This window comes from Mesoplodon bidens (genome assembly GCF_964165515.1).
Source record: "Mesoplodon bidens genome assembly, chromosome: 9".
NCBI lineage: Eukaryota > Metazoa > Chordata > Mammalia > Artiodactyla > Ziphiidae > Mesoplodon > Mesoplodon bidens.
Window position 1 is genome coordinate 105,663,687 of NC_138166.1, and position 19,049 is coordinate 105,682,735.

Genomic DNA, 19,049 nt, shown 5'->3' on the forward strand with positions numbered 1-19,049 from the left:
TGGTGCCTGTTGACAGTTGACCGCTATTTTCCCACAAGTTCTCGCTCTTATCGCTGACCTGCGACCAACAGTGCTGAGCACGCATGCCTCTCGAGGAGAGAACACCGTCCACCTCGGAAGTGTTTCTCCCGGAGACCAAGCCTGGTGAAACTTCCAGATGTAACGACAAATTTATAAATGGAGGGGCTAGAAGTACATGTTGACACCATGATGCTGCAATTAGCAAAATCCACACGATGGGGAAGATAACAGGACAAATGCTTCTGCTTCCTCATCAAAGTCACAAGGGCAGAAATAAGGGCCGAAGGGACCTGACAGATGAGAAGGATGCAGAGACACTATACTATACCAGCCTTATTTGGATGCTCAATCAGACAATTTTTTAAAAAATTATGAGAGTAAATATTTGGTAATAGTGAGAAATTAACTTTTTAAGGGCGATGTGGTTTTCTTCATAAAGCAGTCCTATTATGATGATTTACTATGTCCAGATATTACACATCGTTAACTAGAACAAGTAGAGATTTCCCTGGAATGTATTTAGAAAAAATAATTACAGTGTAAACGTGTAAAAGAGCAGCCAGCATAGGAGAGAGGTTATGAAAAGGTCCCCTGAAAAGGATAAGAGACGGAAGAGAGGGATGTAGCTAAATAAATGTGAAACACTGATGCAGCTTGAATGAGGCAAGGTAGAAGTGTGTGCTGGGACACAGGGAAGGGCTGACTAAGCAGGGTGTCTGGTCCCCACAGGTCACCCAGCTCTACGTCCCGGCGTCCAGAAGCGCTTGGAGGTTCAGGCGAATGGGGCGGATTGGCCCCCTGCGGTCCACCCTGGACGGTGAGCTCCCTGGGGCCTCCCCACTCTTTTAACTCGAGTTTACTGAGGTGGAGTTCACATACTGTGAAGTTCGCTCTTTAGTCTACTGGGCTGTGATTTTTGACTGTGATCAGCCAGGTAGAGGAGTTTCATCGTTCCAGAAAACACCTCATGCCTTGGTAGCCAGCTCCTTACCCTGGCCCCTGGCAACCACAGGTTAGGTTTTTGTCCCTGTATATAGTTCAGCTTTTTCCAGAGTGTCTTTAAATTGAACCATGCACAGTGTAGCCTTGTGAGTCTGGAAAGGAAGGTACACACAGTAACGAAGGTCTTAAACTGTGTTGCAGTAGGTCTGGAGTCCCCGCCACTGTCTGTGTCTGAGGAAAGACAGCTCGCCATCCTAACAGAGTTGCCCTTTGTGGTTCCGTTTGAGGAGCGAGTAAAGGTATGGAATTTGGTTTCTTTCCCTGTGTTTTGTGGTTATTTATATCCTCTCAGAGTTAAAAAGTAACACCAGGCTTCCCTGGTGGTGCAGTGGTTGAGAGTCTGCCTGCCGATGCAGGGGACACGGGTTCGTGCCCCAGTCCGGGAGGATCCCACATGCCGTGGAGCAGCTGGGCCCGTGAGCCATGGCCGCTGAGCCTGCGCGTCTAGAGCCTGTGCTCCGCAACGGGAGAGGCCACAACGGTGAGAGGTCCGTGTACCGCAAAAAAAAAAAAAAAGTAACACCAATGGAAAAAATCTCTAAAGTTGCCTAGTGCCTATCTGATTAAATAATTTATGTTTTTCTCATTAGATTGTTAATAGTTGACCATGATTTATAAAAGCATAATCCAATCAAATACCTCTTGAAAAAATGTTTTGTTTGTATTCACCAACTTATTTAGCAATTTCTAAAAACTACACTTCTTGCTTCAAGAGAGTGTTTTTTAGGTCTGCCCAGTCTTTTCACAGGATGAACATTTAAAGCTATTGACATTTCTTCATTAAAACACATACACACTCACATATACACATGGTGTTGCATAATTCCTGAGTGCCCTCTACTGGATTTTTAGCATAAAAAAATTACTTGAATTTTATCACTATAGAGATATTCCTACTAATACTAATGTACAGCTTTCCAAAGCTACTCTTCTTCCTTCCACCATCTGGAGTTTTATAAAAGGTTTCCAAAAGGAAATATTAAAAATATGACATAGCATGGGATTTTTAAATTGTTGTGAAGTGGGGAAAAGGAACAATATTACAAATATATAAATACTGCACGTTTACTGATAAGGCATAAAATCAGTATCTGGTACCTTGGCCTTTAAAATTTGTTTCCGAGTTTATGGAGATACAAAAGTTAAAGTTAAGATTTATTTAGTAGTTTTTCCTTTTGGTTGCTTATGTTTATAACGAAAAATCTGTTGTTTTCAAGTAACCTTATAATTTCCCCTCTGTTAGATCTTTCAAAGGTTGATTTATGCAGATAAGCAAGAAGTTCAAGGAGATGGTCCATTTCTGGATGGAATTAATGTCACAATAAGAAGAAATTATATTTATGAAGATGCTTATGACAAACTTTCCCCAGAAAATGGTATATATAATTCTCTCTGTATGTGTACATATGGCAGGGGGAGGCTGGGGGATTATAGAAAAAGGTGATCATTTAACAATTAGTGTTGATTGTCTTGTTCTGTAATGACTGTTCAAAACAAATGTAGGTCAAATTTGGGGGGTGTATATTATCAAATAATAATTCTAAGATTAACAAATAATTTTTGCTACAGAAGCCTTTCAAATATTGATTTGTTTTTTAAGGCAAAAAGCTCTTCTTTCCCCCAAATGTCTGTCTCTAAAAGTTAGTTGACAAAAAAGCTATGATTCTAAAAATGTCGTATATAAGAGTCTATTTATGTAAACATCATAAATTGTAAGCCAAGTTAAATACACTAATATAAACACCATTGCAATCCAAATTTCTTTATCAAAGGTTAAGTGTGCTTCAATGACACTGCTATTAGATAAAAGAGAATTATATTGTAACAATAATTTGGACAGCATGTAGAGGTCAGTGACACATTTTGTCTTATGTTAATCTTTGACACCCAGTGTTAAAAGTTTTAGTATTATTAATACATATATTAATGATTTTAACTTCAGGATATGGTATCCATGATATTACATTAAATCAGTGTTACATCAATGCAGGTATTAAAAACGAAAGCCTGGCAGGCTCCAGCTCACGTCTTTGGGAGGTGCTGGCAGGTTGTCAGATACAGAATAACGGTTGCCTTTTCTTCCAGGGGAGTAATTTCATTTTCTTCTTCTAGGAAAGCAAAACCTCTCATTTTGAATACTTTTCTTTCTTCTTAAAGAGCTAATTTTGTCATATTGTGGAACAGTGGAGGAACGCTAACGTCACTTGCTCCCTTACTCTGTTCCAGGTTTCGTGTGCAGCATTTTTGTCTTTAACCCGGCTTAGTTTTGTCGTTTAATCTGTGCCATTGCCCTCTGAGGTCAAGTATCACAGACTGAGACAGAGTTTTAACTCAAGTCTGACACAGGCTGTGAGCTCTCCCCTATATCAGGTTACTGTTGCCTAGGACGTCGTGTTTTCAAAGCTTTTTGTACGAGTGGGGCAGAAATCAGGTATTCTGACACCTAGTCTAAGATATTTTGGGGGGAAAAAAAAGTTCTCCCTCCTTTGGGATCTACAGTCCTTTATAATCAATTATAGTAGCTGTTGTATTGTGTTATGTGTTACTGTGTTAGCAGTTTCTGTGTCTGTGTCTCCCACTTGACTGAGGCCCTCACGGTATAAGATGGGATCCTGAATCCTTGTTCAGCCCACCCAGCTAGCTAGTGCTCAGTAGATGTTTGTTGAATTTGTGATTGAAAACAAGAAAGACAAGAGCTCTAACGGAGTCATAAGTTGGCAGACGGCTGGCAGAGTGTTCAGAGAAGAGCTGAGATATGCTTGATGCTGGAGGGCTTCCTCAGATGCAGGGCGGGAGCCAGGTCTTGGGAGCCGTGTCTCCCAGGCTGGGTCACCGCGAAGGGCGTGGACGTGCACAGCCGACCCGGTTCTGCACTTGGTGGACTTGGGCTTCCTGCAGGTCCCACTCCCTGCAGGCTAGTGTATGTCCGTGAGCTCTTCAGCCAAAATGAGAACATGTGCTTGCAGCGATTTTCAGTTAACTTTATGTCATGGAGATTGAGACATTACTGCTCAGTGACAATAAGCCCCAAATTTCCTAATGAATCCTTAAGCTTAAAAATGCTGTAAAAGTTAATCGCACTCCAGCTCTCTAGTTGTGCAGGCTGATAATCTCATTGAGTTTAAAGATTTTGGAAAAATCTTACAATATTTATGTTACAATGCCTTAAATCTTTACAAGTGTTCTCTCAGTCAGGCCTTCTTAATAAGAATTTTTAAACCATATGTCAAAATTGTTTGGTATTTTGCTATGCAAATTGTAAAATTAAATACCATCTCAGAATGTTTAATTTACTTATGGAAAATTTGTTTGAAGTGCTTCGTTGACTGATCATTTACATATAATCAGTTAATAGGACTATTCCATACATCATCTAGTCATTAAAGCAAATCCATTTCTAATGGGTTCTTATATCTCATATCATCTCAGAACAGTTTTCTAAAGTGTGGGTTTCACCCCATCTGGCAAGTGAACTGACCTGGTGGAGCTCAGAGCAGTTGAGTGACTTCTTTTTGCAGTAGGGAGCTAAGCAAGCAGAGTGACACGGGTCCTGGCGCGGTGATGCCACCACGCATGCTCCTTCCACCGTGCCACCACCCGGCAGCAGTTTACCTGGGTGAGAGCGTGGGTCGAATGTTAATTTCTCCTTGTGGAGACTCTGGAGAAGTGACCGTATTTGCTCCCAGGAGTGTTGTGAGGGTTAACGTCACAGCGAGCTCTTGGTGTCATCCATTGTCTGGGATGAGATGTGCTATAGAGCTGGCTCTGAGCTGTTCTGGACTCCATTCCTGAGAGCCTCCCTTGTGCTCTTGTGTGTTGGTTGGTTGGATTCTGTTTTGCTGAATGGGCAGGGTTTATTGCATTGTTTTTCTGAAGAAGAAGTGACAATAGGGTAAAATCAAAGTACAGTTGACCCTTGAACAATGCAGGTTTGAACCGTGCGGGTCCATTGATGCAGATTTTTTTCAAGAAATATATTGCCACACTTTTTGGAGATTTATAACAATTAGAAAAAACTTGCAGATAAACCACGTAACCTAGAAATACTGAAAAAATTAAGAAAAAGGTATGTCATGAGTGCATAAGATATACGTATTGATAGATGCTAGTCTGTTTGATCATTTACTGTCAGAAGCATACACAGACCTATTATAAGAAGTTAAAGTTTATCAAAACTTACAGAAACACTTGTAGAAGGCGTGTGGCGCCCTTCACAGTTAGGAGAAATGTAAACAAACGTGCAGGTGCCTGTAGCGCACGCTGTCCTGCTTTAATGATCTCTTAGCCGCCTCTTGTTGCTCCTGCGCTGAGTTCAGTGTGCTGTGGACCCCCTTGAGACAAGCGTGACCCTCATCACCTCTGCCTGAGCACGTCCCCTCCAGGACACCGCAAATCCAGTAAACAGTGATCGCTCGCAGTTCTTGTGTGTTTTCCCTTGTGTCTAGTGCAACCCTGTGAACCTTAACTGACACCAGGGACCAGCACAAACTGCTGCAAGTGATGCTGGACGTGCTCCCAGGAAGCAGAGAAAAGGCACGACGTTACGAGAAAATGTTGGGCTGTTTGACGTGTACCTGCAGCTCTGGTTACTGCCACTTCCAAGACAAATGAATCCACCGTGAGGACCGTTGTAAAAACAAAAAATTAGAAAAGGAAATTTGTGACGCTGTGGCAGCAGCTACACCAGCAGGCACAAAACCTTGTCCTTTCTGTGACAGACCTTTTTAATCTCATATTGAAAACGCGTGCAGGATTGCTGTAAGAAAGGCGTATCTGTAGACTCTAATATGATTTGAGAAAAAGTAGTCTTTATATATGACAACTTGTTTTTCTATGCATGTTTTATTCTCTAAATGTTTAATTTCCAATGACATTGATGTCATTGAAAATTAGTAAGAAACTGTGATTTTTTTTCATAACATAATATTTTAAGTTTACATATTTTATTTATACAAAAGCCAGATGTGTTTTCAGTTAATTTACTTTTTCTAAAAAATTTTCAAACTCAGAAAATATATCCATATGTTTTGTTAAAGATTTGCATTTCCCTTACAGACTTTCAAATTTACTTTCTCTTACTGGTCGTAAAAAAAGAATAAACCATCTAATAACCATGTTGCTTTAAAAATTGTTAAGAGTTTTCAGGACAGCCTTAAAATTGTCAAGAGAGCCCTAAAATTTATTTCCGGTTTGTTCAGAATAGTGTGTTATACTGCTACTTCGTATCTTATATGACAACTTAAAGCAAAAGGAAGGTGAAGGATCAAAAGCTGAAGAATTTAATGCCAGCAAAGGATGTTTTGATAATTTTAGGAAGAAGTGTGGCTTTAAAATTGTCAAGATAACAGCAGAAGCAGCATCTGCCCACCAACAGGCAGCAGACAAGCTCCCAGATGCTGTTAAGAAAATCGTTGAAGAAAAGGGACATCTGCCTGAACAGGTTTTTAATGTAGGCAAAAGTGCCCCATTCTGGGGAAAAACTGCCACCGAGGACATTTTTTAGTAAGGAAGAGAAGTGAGCACCAGCATTTAAGCAGGAGGGGACAGGAGTGCAGTTGGGTGTGTGGTCAGGACTGCTCTCATCTATAAAGCTGCTCACCCCAGCCTCTAGGGGAAAGATGAACACCAGCTGTCTGTCTTTTGGTTGGACAACACGAAGCCCTGGGCAGTGAGAGCCCTTGTTCTGGATTGGTTCCATCAATGCCTTGTCCTTGACGTCAGGAAGCACCTTGTTGATGAGGGATGGCCTTTACAGTTCTTTGGATATTGGCAATGCCCTTAGCCACCCAGAAGCCTGTGAGTTCAACACGGAAGGCATAGCAGTGGTCTGCTGGCTCCCAAAACACATCCCTAACTCAGCCTCCAGATCAGGGGGCCACAGGGACCTTTCAGGCTCGTTACACATGGTGCTCCGTGGAAAGGCTCGTCAACGTGATGTCAGAGAACCCAGCAGAGAGAACGTCGTGAGAGTCTGGGAGGGTGCTACCGTTGATGATGCCATAGCTGTTACCGAAAGAGCCCTGAACGCCACCGAGCCAGAAACAGTACAGTCCTGCTGGGGAAAAGTGTCCAGATGCTATGTGTGACTTCACAGGATTTACGTCAGAGCCAATCAAGGAAATCATGAAAGAGATTGTAAATATGGTAAAAAGGGTGGGGTGAAGGCTTTCAAAATACGGATCTTGGAGAAAAAAGGCAAGAGCTAGTAGGCACCCGGTGAGAGGAGCTGACAGAAGACGAAGGGGTGGAGATGAGAGCCTCTGAACCGCAGCCAACGGCGAGGACAAGATGCAGGGGAAGAGCACCTGCAGCGGGCTGACGGCAGGCCACCTGGCAGCAGGGTTCCGACGGTTCAGCGTCGCTCCTGACGTTTACACCTTGGACCCTTCTGTGATAGGGGCACTGGAACTAAAGCAAACAGTGCCAGAAGGATTGGTACCGTCTAGAAACAGTTCTAGAGAAATAAAAGCAAAAAAGTCAGGCAGAAATTATGATCTGTTCCCGTAAAGTTACACCAAACGCGCCCGCCCCTCCTGCCTCCCCTTCCACCTCCCCCACCCCTGCCACGGCCTCCTCCTCGGCCTAATCAGCGTGAGGACGAGGAGGAGGAAGGCCTTTGCGATGATCCACGTCCACTTCTCAGTGAGTAATCAGCACGCTGCACAGTGAACAACTTAGCTGTTGTGTATGTGAGTGTCTTCCTGGGAAAGTCTAAGAACCGTCTGAGACATGTCTGTGTCATCATCATCGTCACCCAGGTGTTCATCGTGCAGACAGACCATCGTGTGCAGAACTTGTATTGAAGTGGACAGCCTGTGCTTACATAAGTGCAAAGTGAGTGATACTAACTATAAAATTAATAATGTGTTAGCTTTCTTACTCTCAAAACATTGCTTTCAAAGTTACGTTACCGTACAGTATGCCTCCCTCTCTTGTAACTGGAGAAACTGCTTATCAGCTTATCATCACAGTTAAGTGATTTTTAAAAACATGTAACAATGTTACCAATACCGTATTATGAATATGACTGTAATGGTGTATGCCATAAACATTCTGTAAGGATTCATTCCTTAGTGTATAGGCTAGGCTACCGTAAACAGTCATATTCTTGATGCTTTGTTATCAGTGCATGAATCGTTATACCTGTAAACAAATAGGAGTTTCGTTTTCACATTATCTTTTCATTTTTGATGTCTAGTGTTAGTAATGTGTATAACATCTACAGTGTTTTGTATCGTATAAGACAGTGTTGGTATAGGTACTGATAGCCAGGCGATTCATCTTGAAAGCAGATGATGTAAACTTGACATGTCAATAAATACAGTACAGTACGGTGAATGTATTTTCTCTTCTTTATGATTTTCTTAATAACATTTTCCTTCTCCTCGCTCACTTTATTGTAAGAGTAGAGTATATAATATGTATACCATGCAAAATTTGTGTTAATCGATGGTTTATGTTGTCGGTAAGGCTTCTGGTCAACGGTGGGCTATTAGTAGTTAAGTTTTGGGGAAGTCAAAAGTTACACATGGATTTTCAACTGTGTGTGGGCCCCTAAGCTCTGAATTCTTCAAGGGTCAACTGTAATATATGACTTAGGTCCCCCCCCCAACCTTACTGTATAAGTAGATACTTTTAATCTGTCTTTTGAATCAAGTAGTGGCAAGATACCTAGAAGACTAGATTTGATTCTAAAAATATTGTGCTATTGTATATTGCTGTTTACAGAAATGAGCTTCAGGGAACCACAGAATCTCAGTTCTGGCCACAATTGAGGTGACGTCTGTGAGTGGCTGTGGAGCCTCTGAGATACAAAGACCACCCCCCCCCAGAAGATTAGTGCTGCGGTTTGAATGAGAGGGTTAGCGGCGGGCCTTGGCTGAGCATTCACCACTTACAGAATGTTTACGCTTCGAATTTTTCAGAAACCTGCTGCTGCTAACTGTTGACATTCAGTTTGAGAAATACTGTACATGACAAATAAATGCTTATAGTTTATCCTGAAAACTGAGTATTGAGAGGATATATGTAAAGGTCAAAGAGCCAGCTGTATTTTTGTGTTGCATCCACAGTTATCTGCTTAGAATTCTTTCTGCATTTTACCTAGGCCTTGAGAGTGAACATGTTTGGTAATTGTATTGATCAAAATAGATGCAAATAACATTGTTTGTGGAATTTAATCATCAGTGAAAAGCATGTTCTTCATTTAAGTGCAGTTAAATTTTAAAAATAAAGAATGTGTTTTAGTAGAAAACCTATGCTTTGTAGGTAATAGACATGTTTTAAAATTACAGCACTACCCTTTACAATATCAGCTGTATGTCCTTGGGTAAATCATTCAAGCTTCCCTGTCCTAGGGTTTCTCACACGAGAATGGGGATATTCTTAACGCAGAGGTTGTTAAAGGGTTGGAAGTGATGAATGTATGTGGAATTCCTGGCGTGAGTTCCGCCAGCTCGGGGTAGACGTCAGCGGTGGTTATTCCCTCACAAGCACGAGCGCAGGAGGACGCTGCTGCTACCTCTGGTTGGGGTCGTTTACTCCTGAGGGAGGTGTGGGCACTGCACTGCCCTAGAGGAGAGCTTGCCGGTGCAGCTTTTGTCCCTGTGGCAGGATGGGTGGGCGGCCCTCTCCTGTGCAGGCGCCGTGGGCCTCAGTCCACACATTAAACTGTCGACCCTGTTGGAAGTGTAGTATCGAATATTCACACCCCAGGTCCTGTGACCTCAGTACTGACACTCGCACATCACAGTGCTGGGGTTCAGCTGAACCGACCTTCTGCTAAACCCCTTTCCGGGGTGTTTTCTAGAGCTCACTTGTCCCCTGAGATGCTTTGGGTCAGATACGTGTGGGCGACTGCACACTGCCGGAAGGACAGCTGCAGCGCAGACCCGGGTGCAGCCCTGCGACCTGGGTTCAGTTGCCCTCCACCTGCGGCTCTTGATGTGCAAAGCACCTGAAGGACACTGGTGGGAAACGATGAAAGACGTGTCAGTTACTTTGTCAGACCTGTTCCCTGATTAAGCCAGGGAGCCCCTGGTTTTGCCTTGTGGTAGAATCACGTCTACTGGCCCGTGTCTGGGGCCTGTGCCCTGAAGCCTGTGTCGGAGGCTATTGTATTCATTGCAAGTGAGTCCGGGGCCTGGCGTCCCTACTTCTGCAGGGCTTTCCTCATGAGGACCTGTGTGGAAACGCCCCTCACATGTCAGGCAGACTTAAGCAGCTTAAAAATCGCATATTGTGGCGCATTGTGTAACCAAAACTGTCCCCCAGTTTTCAGCCAAATGTCGTTTTAACTGATGTAGATTCTGGTGTTCTGACTCTCTGTCCTTCGCCTCTTTCAAAAGGTCTTTAATGTTAATAACTTCATTGACATCTGCTTTGTTCATTTATCTTTTTGCCTTTCTTGATAATAGTTTTCTGTTCCAGTATTATCCTTAGGTCCTCAATTCCATTCCCCTCCTCCCGGTATTTGAGTTTGTTCCATCCCTTAGCATATGTGGGGTAACTGTATTTTCTGCCAAACACGCCTCACTCCATTCTTGATCTGTCAGTGTCAGTGCAAAGGAACGTCTCTCTTCCCATTGTAGGCTCTGAGGGAAATACTGGTCAGTCTGTCTCATTGTCTCTTTTTAATGTTGATTATTTTTTTTTAAGTCTTGCATTAAAATATTTTTAATATTCTTGCTCCCCTTACCTAACTTCCTATAATACCAGCTTATTTTATTGCTTTTTAAAAAAATATTTTCTCCTTGCCCCATTCCCCCTCTTTTAACAGAGCCTGATTTGAAAAAGCGGATCCGTGTGCACTTACTCAATGCACATGGCCTGGACGAAGCTGGCATTGACGGTGGTGGTATTTTCAGAGAGTTTCTAAATGAACTACTGAAGTCGGGGTTTAACCCCAACCAGGGCTTCTTTAAGACCACTAACGAAGGGCTGCTGTACCCCAACCCAGCTGCCCAGATGCTTGTGGGGGAGTCCTTTGCCAGACATTACTACTTCCTGGGCAGGATGCTTGGAAAGGTAAAGTAAACTTTATGTCAAAACGGATCTCAGACCACGGGGTGTGGAAATTCGGTGCTTCTGTGTGGTTACCGTCTGTTTCATTGAAGATCTTTATTCAGAATTGCTTAAGTAATTTTGATGAACCCCTGAATCGTGTTTTCTTACATAATAACTGCTTTATAGCATTATACATCTCATACACAGTTACGTACATTAAAAGATTATTGATAATAGTGTAGAAAACATGGGAGGCATGATATAAAATTCTGTTTATACAGATAAAACTCTGTTTATCTGCTAGCATAGGTATGAGTACTGTAAATATTTTGTCTTTTCACAGTTGCTCTTGTTGATAATCAGTGTTAAAAGTGATTCTTTTAAGGTTCTATAAAATTTTCAAAGTGCTGTGAGATGGAAGGCCATAGTTATTCAGTGTAGTTTAAGTGTTACATATGTTGTATGCAGATTCTTGAAAATTGGCCACTTAAGGATATTACGGTAATGCTGTAGTAACCAGAATGTTACACCTGATGGTATACACCATATACAAACACACCTTACCCTTTATTGTAAATGAAAGGAAAATTTAGTTATATAACGTAGTGGAAACTTCCTAGTTAATGGTGAAACTTTGAAAGCACACCTTCCCATTAAAGTCAGGAACAGGACGAAGGTACCCACTGAGGCCAGTCCCACTTATTGTTGAACTAGAGCAGTGCTGGCCTTAGTCTGTTCAGGCTGCTGTAACAAGATCCCACAGACTGGGTGGCTTACAGACAACAGAAATTGACTTCTCACAGTTCTGGAGCCTGGCGTCTGAGATCAGGGCACCGTGTGGTTTTATCTGGTGGAGGCCCCCTTCCTGGTTCAGGGCTGGTGCCTGCTCCCTGGGTCTTCACGTGACGGAAGGGGGTGAGGGAGCTCTGTGGGGCTTCTTTGCAAGGTCTCTAATCCCATTCACGAGGGCTCCAGCCTTGTGCCCTAAGCACCAGGGGCCCCACCTCCTGACGCCGTCACAGTGTGTGTGGGGTTGGGGGGAAACGCAGACGTTCAGACTGTGGTATAGCTTGTGGGCTGCCATAGGCGGGGCACAGGAGGTGGGACTCCAGTTACGTTGGGAGGGGCTCTTCCCCACAGCCCGGGTCCAGTCCCCCAAGAAAGGGATTCTTCTTTTTTTTCTTTTTAATTGATTACCAGCATTTTAAGTTATGGAAACGTTTACGTACAAGGTTGTTTTGTTCGCTGCTTTGCACTTAAATAGTGTTGATAATTACTAATCGTAACAGGATGTGGCTGGCAAGTATCCCACCAAAATCAGTAATTGAAACTTATGCCCAGCTGTTGCAAGTGAGGTGGAAAATCATCTGGTTATTCCCATAGGAAATTGAAAATTAATGATTCTTGGTTTTTGAATGAATGAATTCATTCATTCCACCAGTCGTAACTTACAGAGCATGGTGCGTTTGGGGATGTGTGCAAGGATTCCCTGGTACTCAAACTAACTACCAAGTACTCACGGTCATGACAGACAAAAAGTTTTACCCGAAGTCCACCGTCTGAGTCAGCAGCCCATTGCAGTGTCTGGCGGGTGGAGGTGGGAGGATCGTGTGGGTGCTGCGTTCCAGCCTCGGGCCTCCTGGCCGGCCCACCTCGTCAGAGTGAGGAGATGTCTTCTGCCCCCTTCCTGGCTCCCAGCACCCACTTCTGCCAGGCACCGGGCCCAGTTCAGAAGATCCCTTCCTCAAGTTAGTTCCTGTTTCTCTTCATACTGGGATGTTTCTTGCAGTGTAGAAGAAAAATGTAACTTCTCCCTGGTTCTGTAAAGTATAGTGCACATGCCGTGGTCACTAACTACTGAGATTGATAATAAATGAAGTTCATGCTTTATGTTGCCCAAGAACCTGGGTGTGGTGTTATACAGATAGGTAAACATTTTTCATGGTATTTTGGGGAAATTTGTTAGGGTTTTTGGATCGTCTAGGAATGCATTTTTTTTTTTTTTTTTTTTTTTTGCGGTATGTGGGCCTCTCACTGTTGTGGCCTCTCCCTTTGCGGAGCACAGGCTCTGGACGCGCAGGCTCAGCGGCCATGGCTCACGGGCCCAGCCGCTCCGCGGCATGTGGGATCTTCCGGGACCGGGGCACGAACCCGTGTCCCCTGCATCGGCAGGTGGACTGTCAACCACTGCGCCACCAGGGAAGCCCTAGGAATGCATTTTTATTTCCACTGTTTGAAATAGTAGAATAGGAACGCCTGATATTTTTAGAGACGGGCTGGATTATAACACAAGGACTGTAATCAGTACGGCTTCTGAAAGTCAGAGGAGTGACCAGAGGTGACAGTCTGAAACTGAGGGCAGCGAACCACAGCCCCAGAGCAAGTCTGCCCACCTATTTTATTGTTTGTTTTCTTTTTTAAAAAAAAAAGGATTTACTGGAATGTCACTTCCATATTGTCTGTGGCTGCCTTCCCGGGGGCAGAGCTGAGCAGTGCTGAAGTACGCGCTGCTGGGCCCTTTCCAGGACAGGTTTGCCAGCCCTGCCGTGGAACCAGCCAGCAGCCAGACCGTAAAGGGCCGGTGTGTCCCATGATGGCAAGTTGGCTCTTCATCCTGTGGGTCGTGCAGAATCACTATGTTCAGCAAACGGCTGAGGTGAGAGACCCAGTACATTTGTAGGGAGACCCTGTGGAACCCACGTGGAGAATGGCTTTTAGAGACGAGGACAGCAATCTGGTCCTGAGTGACGGTGCCCTGATTACCTGGCGTCATGCTGTGAGGTCAGGTCAGCTGAGGACTAAAACGTGACCACTGGATTTATCAGCAAGTTTTTGTTTTCTGGGTGTTTTTTTCTTGTAACGTCTTATTGAGATAGAATTCTCAAACCATGCAACTCCCCCATTTAAGAAGTACAGTTCAGCAGTTTCGGTGCATCCACAGATTTGTACGGCCATCACTACAAATTTAGAACATTTTCATCACCTGTATCCACTGACAGTTACTCCTCCCTTCCCACCCCCAAGACCTAGGCAAACACTGATCTACTTTTTGTTTCTTATTCTACTGTTAATTAATCTATTAAGGTACCGTTTGTCTCTTATTTGTGTCCTTATTCTGCACATTTCCTATAAATTGAATCATAACATATGTGGCCTTTTGTGATTGGCTTCTGTCACTTAGCATGTTTTCAGGGATCGCTCAAGCTGTGCCATGTGTCAGTGCTTCATTCCTTTCATTGCCAATTAATATTCTGTTGTAGGGTAGCCACATTTATGTAACCATCCCTCAGCTGGGGGACGTGAGGAGGGTAGTCGTTGGTGATGTTTTTAGTGGGGTGGCATATGGTAGAAATGAGTTTGCTTTGGGGTGAGGTAAAGGAAATGGAAGGTTTATAGATGGAAGGAGTGTCAGTGGCCTTTTCAGCCGGCTTGGCTCCCAAGGGAAGGAGAGAGAGGATCTCTAGAGAAAGAAAAAGTTCCAGAGAAGAATGGGTGGATGGTTTCGTTGGTGTTCAAAGATAGGGTAGCAATCTTTGGTGAAGTGTCCATGGGTAAAGAGTGAGATGGGGGGTGGGGGGTGGTCTGGGATCCTGGGAGAGACGCAGCAAAGAACTGATGAGCAGGTGTGACCCAGAGCTGCACCCTCTGCAGGAACTTGCTGCGATGGTACAGATGTTGTCCGGCTGCCCTGGGGCTGGTGCAGGGAATCTCCTTGTGATGTCGTCGTTCTCATCAGCTTAGGTGTCAGCAGCCGCTGTGGCTCGTGGCTGCAGCATTGAGCAGCCCTGGGGCCGGTGGAGGGCCAGGGGCCATCTCTGCTAGACTAGGTGAGAGGGGGTGGCCACTCGTGAGCGCCCGGCTGACGCAGGGCTGCACTGTGGTGTCTGGAGAGACTGTGCAGAGTGAGCACGTGGGGAGGAGACCCACGGAGGTGGGGGTCTCAGTAAGGAAGAACGTGTGCCAAGGAGGCGGGGTGAGCAATGTGCTGAAGGCAGCTAGGAGGTCAGGAAGGTGGGGCTACGAGGGGCGCAGCTCTGCTCAGGGTGGTGACACTGAGCCAGTGGCAGGCTGAGTGCAAGCCACACTCGGAGCTCGGTGTCCAGGGTGATTACTCAGCAGCTTTACCATCTTTGAATAAGTAATTAAGAAACTAATGTTGCTACGTAATTATTTTCTATAAAAATTAATCAGAACTATAATCATTTTCAACTTTACAATTAAATTCCTTTATTTGTAGTTCTGTTCTCTGTGATACGTATTATATTAAACAGACCCTCCCTTGAAGCTTAGTGTATGGAGTTGTAATTATTTTTCTATAAAATTATTATTTTATATAATTATTTTCTATAAATTATTTTCTATAAAAATTATTTTCTATAAAAATTAATCAGGACTATAATCATTTTCAACTTTACAATTAAATTCCTTTATTTGTAGTTCTGTTCTCTGTGATACGTATTATATTAAACAGACCCTCCCTTGAAGCTTAGTGTATGGAGTTGCCCATTTGAGAAGCAGCTTAATTAAAATTGATGCCTGCAAAGCAGGTGATGCTCTTGTGACTTATTTTGAAGTAACAGTTTTTTTGAAGTACAATTCACATTCCATAAAATTCAGCCTTTTAAAGAGTACAATTCAGTGGTTTTTAGTGTATTCACTGAGTTGTGCGGCCATCTCCACTGTAATTTCAGAACAAATCCTAAAAAAGGAAACCCCATGTTCATTAGCTGTTGTTTCCCATTCTGCTCCAGTCCTATCAGCCCTGGGCCACCACTAACCTACTTCCTGTCTCTGTGATTTGCGTGTTCTGGACATTTCATATAAATGGAATCACACAATATGTGGCCTTTTGTGACTGATTTCTTTGCCTTAGCATAATGTTTTCAAGGTTCCTCCATGTTGTAGCATATATCAGTACTTCATTCCTTCTCTGTCTGAATAATGTTCCATCCTGTGAATATGTACCGTAGTTTATCAGTTTGTCATTTGATGGATTGTTGGGTTGTTTCCACTATTGGCTATTATGAGTAATGCTGCTATGGACATTTGTGGACAGTACATTTTCATTTCTCTTGCCAAGAGAAATACATACCTAGGAGTGGAAGTGTTGGGTCATATGGTGACTATATCAAAGTGTCCGCACCCTTTTACAATCCCACCAGCAGTGTATGCGAGTTCCATTTTCTCCACACCCTTGCCAGCACTTACTATTGTCTGTCTTTTTTGTAACACCCGTCCCAGTGGGTGTGAAGTGGTGTGTCATTATGGTTTTGATTTGCATTTCCCTGATGATTAATGATGTTGAACGTCTTTTCGTATGCTTCTTGTCTTCTGTGGAGAAATGTCTATTCAGGTCCATTGCCCATTTCTTAAATTGAGTTGTTTGCCTGTTATTAAGTTCTTTATATATTTTAGTTTCAAGTCCCTTATCAGGTATGTGGTCTGCGAATATTATCTCCTTTTCTTTGGGTTGTCTTTCATTTTCTTGATGTTCTCCTTAGAAGCACAAAAGTTTTAAATTTTGTTTTTCTTTTGTTGCCTTATCTAAGAAACCATTGCCTAATTCAAGGTCACAAAAATATATACCTGAATGTTCTTCTTAGAGTTTTGTAGTTTTAGCTCTTATATTTATGTCTTTGATTCTTTTTTTTTAACATCTTTATTGGACTATAATTGCTTTACAATGGTGTGTTAGTTTCTGCTTTATAACAAAGTGAATCAGTTCTACATATACATATGTTCCCATATCTCTTCCCTCTTGCGTCTCCCTCCCTCCCACCCTCCCTATCCCACCCCTCTAGGTGGTCACAAAGCCCTGAGCTGATCTCCCTGTGCTATGCGGCTGCTTCCCACTAGCTATCTGTTTTACGTTTGGTAGTGTGTATGTGTCCATGCCACTCTCTCTGATTCATTTTGAGTTTATTTCTGTAGATGGTGTGAGTTAGGAGGTTCCTCTATATTCTTTTGCGTATGGATATCCAGCTGTCCCAGCACCATTTGTTGAAAAGACTGTCCTGGCACTCTTGTTGAGAGTCAGCTGACCACAAATGTAAGGGTTTATTTCTGAAAACTCTTGATTCTATTTCATTGATCTCTATGTCTAGCCTTATGCCAGCGTGACACTGTTTTGATTACTGTAGCTCTGTATTAAGTTTTGTGTTGTGTGTGTGTGTTTGTTAATGACAAATGGTAATGGAACCCCAGGCCTAACAGAGCAGAGGGGTAGTGAGAATTGGTATGTCCTGGATATAAAAATCATGCTCCTTTATTTGTATCTCTTTGAGATGCATCATTATAGGCCCAGTTATTATTTATTTGTTCAGATTCCAAATGTTGCTGTTTTAATAATACAGATTTTAAGTGTTCTTCAACTTTAGTAATGGGCTTCAACTTGACCTCACCATTTTAACAGTATGTTTTCTTCAGGCTCCCCTTATTTTAGTGACAAATTTCAGGCATCGACCTGATGTTAGAGTCCTTAGCATAAATTTCAAACAGATCATTTTCTCGCCTTAATTCACTTTAAGGCATAATGCATCTCCCACCTGGAGCTGTGTGCTGTCCTTGGTGTCAGTTCTCAGGAGATAGTATCTCTCCCTGTCAGTGGTCCCTTTCGACTCAGTCTCAGCTCCCTCCCGAGGATGTAAGTTTCATAACTCATTGCACGAAAATCTGTGAAAGGATGTGCTGTTGTTCTTTCTGTGAAGATGAGCCTTTATTTTGGTAGCCTAACCTGAAATACTCCCTAAATTCAGTGGTTCTTATACAGTGCGGTGACAGACAACAGAGTAATTTTATTTGCATAAATTAAAGCTTATTACAGTTCTATATTATTTTTCCTTCCTGAATGTATGAATCATCCGATCTTGATTAATGTAGAGGCAGGATAAGAACTAGATGATCCTGGCTCGTGGAAGCTTTCTGGCTCACTGGGAGCTCTGTGCGTCGCTGGTCAGTGACGTGCTGCTCGCATCGAGAATTGTCCTGATGACACAGTCTTGGAAAGCGCTGTACATTCAGAGGGGATAACGGATCACTCTCATGCTGTACTCTGGGATATGTTACCTCTTTATTTTCTTTTTTTATTTTATTTATTTTATTTTTGGCTGCATTGGGTCTCTGTTGCTGCACGCAGGCTTTTTCTCTAGTTGCAGCGAGCAGGGGCTACTCTTTGTTGCGGTGCTCGGGCTTCTCATTGCGGTGGCTTCTCGTTGCAGAGCGCGGGCTCTAGGCACGCGGGCTTCAGTAGTTGTGGCACACGGGCTTCAGTAGTTGTGGCTCGTGGGCTCTAGAGCGCAGGCTCAGTAGTTGTGGCACACGGGCTTAGGTGCTCCGCGACATGTGGGATCTTCCCAGACCAGGGCTCGAACCCGTGTCCTCTGCATTGGCAGGTGGATGAGTAACCACTGCGCCACCAGGGAAGCCCTGGAATATGTTACCTCTTTAAACCAGATTCCAGGGAGAAAAATTTGGCATCTAAACCTTTCTCCTAAAAATGAAGTTTGTATAAATTCTATCTCAAAGCTCTTTAAAATAATGAAGTTTAGACAAAACCAGTAACAAAACTATAGTTATTTGAGGATGGTACTTAATTTAGTTCCTCACTTTAAGGATTTTACTCATATAATTTTCTGCATGGAAATTCCTAAGGGAGCAGTAGTTTCTAAAACATATCTGATCACAAAGGGTTAAACTTTGTACCAACATGTTAAAAATTGTCCAGATCTAAGTGAGTGTAATAGTATAGCACTAATAGTGTGGTATCTGAACATTAAATCTTTAAGAGAAGAAAATTGTATATTGATTGATTATGATATTTATTGGGTCATAATGTATTTAAATTTTCTTTAATGCATATGTTAGTGATTGTTTACTGTGATGAAGTGCAAAGAGGTCTTCAAGAGCACTCCTACATAGGAAGAATTACCTCATGTCACTGGTCACTTCTCCATTAAAAGTTCCATTAGCAGATGATTCCTACTTTGGTGTGGGTTGTGATTGCATTTTATCGCCTGTAAATC

General features: G+C 43.0%; 1 protein-coding gene across 1 annotated transcript in view; it reads left to right on the forward strand.

Annotated features, from left to right (window-relative positions):
* UBE3C (ubiquitin protein ligase E3C) overlaps window positions 1-19,049 on the forward strand; it is a 114,059-nt gene that overhangs the window by 67,785 nt on the left and 27,225 nt on the right. The window contains exons 15-18 of the mRNA XM_081243936.1: window positions 751-838; window positions 1,165-1,262; window positions 2,267-2,399; window positions 10,802-11,049. Of these exons, the coding sequence (XP_081100062.1) occupies window positions 751-838; window positions 1,165-1,262; window positions 2,267-2,399; window positions 10,802-11,049 (567 nt within the window). The remainder of the gene's footprint in view (window positions 1-750; window positions 839-1,164; window positions 1,263-2,266; window positions 2,400-10,801; window positions 11,050-19,049) is intronic.